An 11,276-nucleotide genomic window follows, 5' to 3' on the forward strand; every position below is an offset into this window, starting at 1 on the left:
ACTTAATTTTTGAGCATTATATTTGAAAATCTATTGAGATGTGTAAAAAATCTATTAATCTAGCAATTATTGTACCTTCAACTAAGCATGTGCAATAAATTATTTTAAAAGTGTTTATTTATAAAGAACATATATTAACTATTTAATCAAGTAACATAAGATATAATTTAACCTATTTTCGGATGAAAATTGTAGAATTTGCACCAAGTTTTAATCAACTAACATTGTTTTTAGTCTGTAATAACAAAACTTGAAGTGCCAATTCATTCATAACATTAGGAACAAAACGCCTTTTGTCACTTAAATGCAGTGAAGGGCTAAGGAAGAAAACTTTCTCCACAACATTTGTAAATTTAACAAAAATTGTGTTGAAAATAGCTCATGTTTGCACAGTAATAATATGTACTTTAAAAGTTTTCCTACTCAAGCCCCTTTTAGAAGCTGTAAAGCTAAATAATACTAAAGAAACTGGTACAGCCACATAAATACTTACTATGGAAAAGAAACTACATTAAGAAAATAAATAAAAAAGTTCATTTGATGATCACTTACAATTGCATCTATGGAACAGTCAATATAAAAGACACTGCCGCACTAAAATTGATTGAAATACATTTTTTAAAATTGAACACAAGCACAGTGTCACTGGTACTTTTAAGTATACTTTGGTATCTATGGTGTTATATTATAAAGCAGTTTTTACTGTAAAGGATATACAGCAGATTAACTTCCTAAACAGTTTAACATCCACTTGGGGCTAATTCCAGGTAAATAACGAATTCTTCTATTACGTAAACAGTAATAAATACATTTCCAATCTATATCTGTCTTCTCCTTCATGTAGCATTATGCTTTAATCTCTTAAAATTCACTTTCTATTTTAATTTTTTATGGCAATCACTTTCTTCATTTCAAAACATGTACCGATCTACGGAGTCATTTAAATACGGCTGTATGCTTAATTGACATTTTTAATATTGGAATTAGCCCAGGGATGATGATAGCGCGGTCGCGCTAAGCTGAGTAAAGCCGTCATGTAGCCGCTACAGCGTCAATGTGTAGCTATGAGGAGTCTTCATCGTACCAAGTGTGGAGCCCACACATTTCGTCATAGTCCTCCTGTAAACAATTTTACTTATATACACAGCCTTTTACATATATATACAGCCTGGAATGTGTATCAGTCAACGTTAGCAGTCAAATTCAACATGGAGATTTTTACTACTAAGTAAATACGTAAAAATAAAATTTAATATAATATTAAGAAACCATAATATAAAAATAAAAGTAGTAAAACTTTTATACTAAGTGCGGGCGTACTATGTACACATGTCAGAAGTAAAATTTCTTTGAGAATCAAGAAATTAATTCTTAAGCCCCAATAGATGATCATCTATTAGTAGCATATGATCACTCCATGTAATTATATTCATACTCTTTACACACCGTATACGTGCTAATGATAATATAAATAAATAAAAAAATCTGTGTTTACTGGACAAGACGTTATGCAACAGAATTGCCATTTAAATCTATTTGTTCTAATATTTAAGTACTTAACAAAAAACATCAAGCAATAGCGTGTATTCTTTCTCTATCTCCCCTTCTCACTCTCTCTCAATCAGTTTCAATCGCTCTCTCCCTTTTCTTAGACAAAAACGGTGCACATAATCGTGACGGTACATCCGTAAAAAATTTACCCTCATGCTCCTGTCACAATTTACTATACTACGGATATTAAGATAAATCAAGTTTCATTTTATACATACCGACATCCAAGCATGATCAAGCACATCTTCAGCGGCAAAGCGCAGTTCAGGTTGAGGCCGCAACATATTCGCGACGAGGTCAATGGCCCCAGCGGAAACCCTCTCCCAATGAGGTGCAGGGAATTCCAGGCGAGCGGATAGTATAGCATCAAAAAGCTTTTCTTGGTCGCCATCCGGGGACGAGAATGGCGGAAAACCGCATAACAATATGTAAAGGATAACACCCGCCGCCCATACATCAATCTAAAAGTATAAAAAAGCAAACTTTTTTCTAAAAAACTCCTTATAAAGTGCATTTGAATTTATATACTTTTCTATAAAGTGCAAAAATATGAAATCGTCAACTCTAGTCGAAAATGACCAGTAAAAAGCGTCTAAAAAAATACAGTCAAACTCTGTTATAACGACATCGAAGGGAGTAGTGCCTAAAAACCGATAGCCGGAACAGCCAATGAAGTTGTTATTAAGTACCTTATACAATAGAATTTAGCCGGGATCTTTGATTTAGGTCAATATAATCGGTTTGTTATTCTAAACGATGTCGGCGGAAACGGTGACTGTATTTACAAAATATTATGGCCGTCAATATACTCAACAACGTCAAAAAAACTAAAAATGGACAATAGTCCGTAGAATGAATACATTCGAAAACCTGACAATTATAGAAATAAGAATAATTAGGCATGATTGAAGCTCGTTTAATTATAAAAAACACGAAATTATAATTTAATGTTTTTCTTTCATCTTAGTATTTGTGAAAAAATTTCAATATTTTCTACTTGCCTTAAGTCCATAACCGGTTTCGAGTAAGATCTCTGGGGCAACGTAAGTAGGCGTCCCGCAGACCGCATTCAGTGGATGCCACACCTCCACTGCTAGACCGAAGTCAGCCAGCTTCAGGCCTCGAACACTGCCATCTGGACCTACTTCCACCTAGTTAAACATTTGACTTATAATTACTTCTATTATATACAGTACTAACTTCACGCGACGTCAAAATCAAACCTAAAACGTAATCACTCGACTTTGGTTCATATGCCGTGCTCTGTGCAATGTTATGTTTCTTTTTATAAATCGATATAAGCATAGAAAATAGATTTTTATATAATATCATCAGATTATATATTATCATATTGCTAACTAGCAACGAAATGAAAACGAAAAGCAAAAATGCGCACTTGCGCATTTTCTATAGTTTTCACACGTAGTTAAGCCTAACTACCTTCCTCAATTATTTGTTATAAAAATATTCGAACACTCAGTACTACAGGAGACCAGTTTAATATGATTAACGCACATGGTATTCTGTAAGTCCCAATAGAAATTGCAATCCCAATTTAAACGTTCATATTTTGTACCGAATGATCCAAGCGACATCAGCGCCACGAATATTGAGGGAACTACTCGGAAATTACACACAAACACGTCGTGATAAGAGGATTGGTAGTTACAGATAACCATCGAACTAACGTACGATACACAATCCACGAACGAATTTTTTTACGTTAGTTACGATACGTAACGATAAAAAACTTAATCATATTGCATAGACTTAGAAATGTGTCTGCCCTATGCCCCGTTTGGGTACAGCAAACTAAAAACTGCTTAGTGTTATACCATTTAATGTGACTGGAAAATTAAATTACAATTGAAAAATGTTCTATTATATGAATTGGTAAATAATGTAATTGATGAATTATCTTACCAAGAGATTCTCGGGTTTGATGTCTCGATGCACAATGGAAAGCGAATGCAGATATGCGATAGCGGATGTTAGGTGACCGATTAGTAAACGCGACTGAGGTTCGGAAAATTTGGAGGCAGCCGCAATACTATCGAAGAGATCTCCACCTAAAAAAATCAGATAACTTAGAAGCGTACAAAAATTTTAACTGTTACCAGTTTTTCGGGTTGGACATCATTTTTAAAACATAATAATCCAGTGACAATTTTTTTTATTAAACAAGGAGGTGATTAGTGTCTGACCCGTGTCATGTTAGGTTTGAGCCATGGCGGTTTCCTCACCTAACTGTAGAAGTAAGCGCTGTTGTTAATAGGCAAAGTAAAAGGCCTGTGTTAAAACGAGAAAAACAGAAATACAAACAACATTGTATTGAAAAACCATTTCTGTGCTGAAAAGGCGTAAAGACCGTCAAACTGATTCTAGAGATAAATTGTAATGGTATGAATTGTGAAGTATAAGAAAAATAGAGGAAAGGGAGGTTAAAATAATGAAATAAATAACTCAAAAATGCATGTTTTTAGCTCTATCAAAGCTTAGAAATAGAAAATTTCATTACATACCACTAACTAACTCCATAATGAGAAATAGCCATTCGGGGCTGTCTTGCTCTTCGATAAGAGATACGATGCGAGGATGGCACAGCTTTCTCATGACTCGTACCTAAAAAAAATATTTAGAAGTTAAATCTTTTACTAAATTAACATAACATTTTTGGTTAACTTGCAAATTAATTCGCTGGGTTATATACACATTTAACTAATCTCGAATTATATTTTAATTAATAATAAGAAGACCTATCCAAACAAAAAAAAAACATATTTTTACAGCACATCTTTAGCGATATTTTAAAAGTAAGAAAGTATACAACATACCTCTGCCTCTACATAATGTTCTTTTCCTTTGCACTTAGCCTTATCAATCACTTTGAGGGCATAATCCTTGCCAGTCGTTTTATCTGTACATATTCTTACAACCGCAAAGTTGCCGTCACCTAAAAGAAAAACTTGATTTTATGTATATGTCGCAGTAAAATAATTAAAGCGGATAGTTAATTGAATCTGTACACAATTAATTAAAGATCGATATTCAATCAAGTCGCTAAAGTTCCGTCAGACAAGTGAGTGAACGATACGTTTAACGTATTTTCTAAACGTTCCTACGAAACAAGAATAACCTAACCATATACAATAATACTTCACTACGATAAAGCTCTCAGTTCTTCGAGGTCACACCGAAATAACATTAACAAATGAAGTAATCATGGCGGAGTCTTGTGTTACACGCTGGCTTTCGGTCAGACAGATAGTTAAACGTTTTCGACGTTGCTTTATTTAAATTAAAATGCTAGCGATTCAATCAGACTATCGTTCTTTAATTAACAGTGTAGAGATTCAATTAACTCCCTGATTTAACTACTTTACTGCGACATATATACTTCTCGAATACTAATAATGGCAAGGTGAGAGCGTATTGATTTGTTATTTAATCAACACAACACAAATAAACACATTTTAGTTCACACGACAAACACACAATCCGTTATTTAATTCCCTATAACTTAAATATAATAATCCAGTGGCGACAACCCTAAATGGGTGTTAGCCTCAGATTGCAACCGTTCTTCAATTTTTATTGTACATATAGACTTGCCGATTTCCTCACGATGTTTGCATTCACCCTAGGAGTACGCGTTAATTGCGCATACACAAACCCAGGGATGAGGGTAGTTCGATTAAGCCATTAGTGTTGTTTTACCTATAATCTTTCCAACATTGTACTTAAGGCGCAGAGGGTGTGGGAGTAAGTTGGCGAGTTGAGTTTGCTCGCTGTCACCAGATCCACCTGTCGTTTCATTTTCTTTTCGTGCCGCACCGCTCGCCTTAACTGGCATTCGGGGCTTCGGCCCTGATCTGTATAATACAATTAAAAGGCTGAATAGTTGTTTGATAAACCAAATAAGGGTCATAACTAATTTTTGTGTTAAACAGTATATTAACCTAAGGTTTTAATATATCAATCTGCAGCCAAATTAACGTAATTTCGACGGTCTATTATCAATTATTCTTTTTAGTTTTATTCTTTATCGTCTATTTACAAAATTCGTCACCACCTTCTTACACAATTACAGTGGCTTCAAGACTAAATTTTTAAAACAAATTTTTCACTGAGAAGACGGGGTAAAACGTGTTTAACGTGTTTAATAAATTAACTAACTATACCACAAAGGCTATTTACAAATATTACTGTAGAAATTACGTTGCTTCTTTACATTCCTATACAGAAAAATTAAAAAAAATTGTTTTGTTAAAAGGTATCTTTCCTTCTATTTAATAATGTAAGTAGACACCGTATTATGAGTATACTTGTATATATAACATTAATTGCAAACCACAATGCAGGAAAATACAGATATGAATTAGATAATTCTGAATTATCTGTTTCGCCATTTGTTGATAACGATTTGATCAATACAATAGTAGGTCAGTTAAACTTTAACTACTACACTTTATCTCGCAGATATATTAAGGTATTGATAGTATTTTCAATATACATATAATGTAATAGTTATAGTATTAAGATGTTATATATGAACATGAACTGAACACGAACTGTCTTCATATAAGTATGTAAATATTGTTTTTTTTGATAAAATTAAAAATAACCTTTTCTACATAATAAAGACACTTCTAAAATTATTGAACCAAGGGCCTCAGACAATTTATCAACAAATCGCGATATAGGCTTTTATAATATGTAAAAAGGTGTTCATTTGTAACTAAATGTTTGAATTTGTCTTCATATAAAAAACGGAAAACAGTAAAAGAATAATTCTATAAAAATTTCTAATCTTGTTTATATGATATGTTTGGCAATACCTCGAATTTCTCGTGATCGGAGTCTTTCGACATTGTAAAACAGCTTTGCTTTCTTCAAATTCCAATTCGAAATCTTCTTGATTAACTCTGAAATCACATATGAGGATAAACATAAGGAAAATGTAATTTCCTTTACATATATAAAGTAATTACTTTACATATTACACCTAAACTGCGACATCGTTCTTTTATAAGCAAAAATGTTTTATGAAAAACTATACTATTACAATAAAATCAATATTAATCCAGACTTAAAATTACAATGAGTTTCCCGCTTTGAGTTTAATAAATGTAATGACAATTTATAACAAATGACAACCTATCTGTCTCTGTATCTACTACTAACTGTATGTACTGTTTCTGGTTATTAAGTAAATCTTAAATGTATGTGGCTTAAAATATAACAAAGCATGAGTTAAATATAATTGCTTACCTTTCATTTCCATATGCAAAGAATACATCATCCTCGTCGAAGAACTGATGCAGTGCAGTGACAGAAGTTCCAGACTGTGTGAAGACTTTTCTCACACAGCCTGTATCCAGTTTGATGCATTCAGTAATTGCCGCTAAGGCATGCTCCAGAGTTGGACTATTACGTTTGTTTAATAGCAATCTGCACACCTGTAATAAATACCTTTATTACAGGTGTGCAGATTGGGTTAAATAAATTAGGCAACCCTAAATACTTGACTATGCAGTATGATATGTATAGCCAAGAATTACCTTGCGGGGTTTAACTCCATTCCTTATAATTGTTACAATTCGTGGCCGAACAACATTATCACCAGCTGGACTAACTCTCGGAGATCCATTTCCAGTTGTGGTGCTCCCATTTGTCTAAAATCATCAGTGCTCATATACTGAGTGCATGGTACAAAAAACATCTATGTTAAAATGTTGATATACAAATTTATAACTTTATTTGTACATGTTTTGCTTCATACTGATATTAGATTTGACATAATATTATTTTTAAATACATACTCTTATATTCTTCCTATATTACTTCTTATATTAAGTGGAACTAGAGATAAATTATTTGATAGATTAATTGGTTTTTGCTAAGAAATACAAGCAGTATTATCTAAGCTAAATCTATCAGCATCTATGTTTAAAGTATGATTTGTTTTGCCCTGGTTATCAAAACCAAACACAGCTAACCTTTAAACATAAATTCATTACTTGAAGAAGTGATGAAATAACTTTTGCCTTTTGATATTTGGTTGAATAATCTTATCCTAAAGTACCAAATTTTTTAAGCACTACATATTAGCTATTGTACTACTTAACTACTTTGACTTATATATTAATCCATATCACTGGTTCAACAACCTTATGTGTTAACTAACAAGTATGTTAATTGAGCTAATTGTGTTTGCATCACTATTGGACCAGTTTACCTGCAGGTATCTAGATAAGCGATTATTTGCTCGTGCTGGGGATGGACTAGCACTGTCATTCAGAGTCTCAGGTCCACTTAATCTAAATGATTGTGGGGTCACTGCACTTGCTTCATAATCTAACCGTTTGAAAGGTTCTCCAAAACCACTGCATACATATGACTGTCCATCTTCCAGGTCATCAAGTTTTCCTATCTATAAATATTTTAAAACAATTTATGCTTCGATAATAACCCTTTATATTGATATAACCAGAGGTTCATAAAACTTACTTTTCTACCTTCTAGTGAATATATAGTTCTAACTCCACTGGGTAAAGTGACATTGTCAACTAAAACTCTAGTTAGGTCTGCTGTCAAACTATCAAAAGATCTGAAAAGTAATGTTAATTATAGCCAAACTATAATATGTAAAGTATTAATTAATAAAATTCTCCACTAAATACTATTGTTTGTTCATTACTGAGGCAAAGTGAAAGTATTTGAGACCTAATCTATTTCCTATTTGACTCACCTATATCTTTCTGGCAAGACTGGTATTATAACTCCAGAATAGAATTTGTCACCATTTCGGAAAAATCTTATCCTTTTTGCTTTTCGTGCTGGTTGTGTTCGAACAAATACACTCCGTCGATTCGTCCTAGATTTGATTATTTCCATATCACCGATATCCTTTTCGAGTTCGCATACTGAGCTTGACCGACTACCACTGCGACTTAAATTGTTCTCCATTCTGTAATATTAGAAGACATGCGAAACAATTTCATTTTTACTAACGGAAAATAATGAAATACAAACCACGATTCTGATTGACCTCACCTCCCTTTTACTTTTTTGTGAATGAACAGTTAACAAACTTGAAAAATTCTAGTTCATCATGTAATAAATTGTAGTTGCAGGATTTGTTTAACGGATATTTAACCGTTTATTAATAGTTAAATAAATGTAACAATATTGGTTTTCAAGAAACACGGAATCTACAAAAATTAGAATTCGGAAACCTCAAATCAAAAATCAAATGCTAAACCCACAGCTTATTAAAACTAGAGCAGTCAAAAGTTCAAAACCTATGTTAAGCACAGATAAAATATTAGATCCTCCATTAAATAATAAAGTAAGATGTAATATTATGTGCAATACCTGTTAGAACTTAAGAAGTACTAGGCTAGATAATAATATGTCTACATCAGTTCAAAGATTTCCAAATAATAATACTATACTATAGAAATGAAAAGTGGATGGTGGTTTTTAGAATAAAGCCATATATGTAACTGCTTATCATCCCTCGAGCTCCCTTTTACATTGTCATAGTCGACCAAATATCTTTTATCTGTGGTAGATGGTAGTGTACCTAAATCAGATGACGCATATTTTGTGGTGAAGTGTGTCAAAAGTAATTTCCTACCTTCAGTTTTTATTACAGACAAAGAGAGTAGTAATTTTTGTTTTACAACAACTTGTGAAAATTTTTGTGCACTATGTCTTCGAGAAAAAAGGTTCTTCTAAAGGTAATAATTCTAGGCGATAGTGGGGTTGGCAAAACTTCACTTATGAATCAGTTTGTCAACAAGAAATTTTCCAATCAGTACAAGGCTACCATAGGCGCAGATTTTCTCACGAAGGAGGTAATTGTTGATGATAGGATTGTCACAATGCAAATTTGGGATACAGCAGGTCAAGAGCGTTTTCAATCATTGGGGGTGGCCTTCTACCGTGGAGCGGATTGCTGCGTATTAGTGTTTGACGTAACGGCCCCTAACACGTTCAAGTCCTTGGAGAGCTGGCGAGATGAGTTCTTGATACAAGCATCGCCTCGTGACCCTGACCATTTCCCGTTTGTCATCCTAGGTAATAAAGTCGATTTGGATAATCGTGCCGTTTCTGCCAAACGTGCTCAGCAGTGGTGTCAGAGTAAAAATGATATACCCTATTTTGAAACCAGTGCCAAAGAAGCAGTCAATGTAGAATTAGCATTCCAAACCATTGCTCGTAATGCATTGGCACAGGAAACAGAGGCAGAACTGTATAATGAGTTTCCAGACCAAATTAAACTGAATGCCAATGATAACAATCGCAACAGGGATGGAGACAACTGTGCTTGCTAGACATTCATATGCAAACTCCATATTATAGCAATACATTAAGTGTCCCATTATTTTATATAAAGTTGATACAATAATTATTTTTATCATAAGCTATTATAACTTCAGTACTTGTACCATTATGTAAAAATGTACAGGATTGATAAAGACACTCTTAATTAGCTAATTATGATATTCAATATACTGTTTATAACCTACCTTGCACTTTAAACATGTTTGGTTTGACTATTTTTAATTTAGAAATTGCCTAAAAAATATCTTGTCTATTAATGTTATATTGCATTTCATTGATATCTTTAAACCCAGTGGAAAAGGATATATTATTCCTAATTTTCTATGCAAAATGTTTATTTGTTATGTAAAATATTTGCAGCCTTATAATTTGTGGAAATATTAACACCTGTATCTCATCTCTTGTTCACTTACATTTTTGTCCTCTAAACATACATACAATGAAAAGATCTGCTGAAGGCAATAATTTAAATAAAGATTAGTTAAATTGAAACAAAATTGGTACATTTTTATTTTGCAGTATATTTCTGTATATATTTGAATTTTATAGCACTAGATGTAAGTAGTTAATGAAGTTAGACCATGGAGAGAGTTACTCAGCATTTTTATAACTCATATTTTTAGGCACTATGGGGGTGATCTGTTAACAACTTAAGGGTACAATTTTGAGATATCTCCATATTCTATTTAATATAAGCTAATGTGTGTTGTAGTATGGCTAATTTGCACTGTCACAGAAAGGCCTTTCGTTAAGACTGTGAAAGATCATTGGATATTCCATATAAATTATTAAGGTTTGCTCCCAATTTTGTTGTTTTTCTGTGGGCGTTAGCTATGATTAATTAGTTAAAATGTTTATTAATACAAATAATAAATATATCACTAGGTATTTAGTTATGTTATTTATAGCATATAACATTATGCTGTAATAATATTTGCTTTTAATTTTGTATCAATAAATTTTAAAAATCCCTTATTTACGGTGTTTCATTTGTTATACTTAGTACATAGTACTTTATTTCCTATCCATGAAAAATGTATTTATGTATAAAAAATTGTTAAGCTATTAATTTATTTCAATCACATAGCATTAGATTTTCCTTTATAGAACTTAAGTAAATAGTTTTGTATTTCTACTAGTTGAAAAAATAGACATAAATAGTATCTTATAAAATTAATCTTGTTATATGTCTTGGTACGTCGTCATACTGTAGGTAATAATTTGAAGGTTACTGAAGCATTTAGGTATATTAAGTTATATAATTAGCAAAATTGTTTTAAATGACGTTAGCCGTAATCATGATTTTACTTATCCTGACAACTATGTAAATCTACTTCCCCTTTTTTATTTTTGTCGGGAACACCCTTAAAGTA

At 32.5% G+C, this 11,276-nt stretch overlaps 2 protein-coding genes across 2 annotated transcripts; one reads left to right on the forward strand and one right to left on the reverse strand.

The window, feature by feature from the left end:
* Window positions 1-258: 258 nt before the first annotated feature.
* LOC110993740 (serine/threonine-protein kinase GA29083) lies at window positions 259-8,813 on the reverse strand. Its single transcript, XM_022260102.2, has 14 exons — window positions 8,608-8,813; window positions 8,303-8,521; window positions 8,062-8,161; window positions 7,790-7,984; window positions 7,113-7,226; window positions 6,823-7,010; window positions 6,390-6,476; window positions 5,269-5,423; window positions 4,386-4,504; window positions 4,074-4,173; window positions 3,475-3,620; window positions 2,553-2,702; window positions 1,770-2,012; window positions 259-1,119 (listed from the first exon to the last, which is right to left on the reverse strand). Exons 2-14 carry the CDS (start codon window positions 8,518-8,520, stop codon window positions 1,063-1,065), a joined length of 1,872 nt encoding a protein of 623 aa, XP_022115794.2. The 5' UTR covers window position 8,521; window positions 8,608-8,813; the 3' UTR covers window positions 259-1,062.
* Window positions 8,814-9,125: 312 nt separating this feature from the next.
* LOC110993745 (ras-related protein Rab-7a) lies at window positions 9,126-10,400 on the forward strand. The gene has a single exon (XM_022260108.2). It carries the CDS (start codon window positions 9,267-9,269, stop codon window positions 9,891-9,893), a length of 627 nt encoding a protein of 208 aa, XP_022115800.1. The 5' UTR covers window positions 9,126-9,266; the 3' UTR covers window positions 9,894-10,400.
* The last annotated feature ends 876 nt before the right edge of the window (window positions 10,401-11,276 follow it).

This window comes from Pieris rapae, chromosome 12 (genome assembly GCF_905147795.1).
Source record: "Pieris rapae chromosome 12, ilPieRapa1.1, whole genome shotgun sequence".
NCBI classification, from domain to species: domain Eukaryota; kingdom Metazoa; phylum Arthropoda; class Insecta; order Lepidoptera; family Pieridae; genus Pieris; species Pieris rapae.

Excerpts from the sequence above, each read along its gene's own strand:
- LOC110993745 (XM_022260108.2), top strand. The coding sequence starts at position 9,267 with ATGTCTTCGAGAAAAAAGGTTCTTCTAAAGGTAATAATTCTAGGCGAT.
- LOC110993740 (XM_022260102.2), bottom strand. The coding sequence starts at position 8,520 with ATGGAGAACAATTTAAGTCGCAGTGGTAGTCGGTCAAGCTCAGTATGC. Across the intron at positions 4,505-5,268 it reads CAATGTTGGAAAGATTATAG|GTGACGGCAACTTTGCGGTT; the intron begins GTAAAACAACAC and ends TTTTTCTTTTAG. Across the intron at positions 2,013-2,552 it reads AAACCGGTTATGGACTTAAG|ATTGATGTATGGGCGGCGGG; the intron begins GCAAGTAGAAAA and ends TTATACTTTTAG.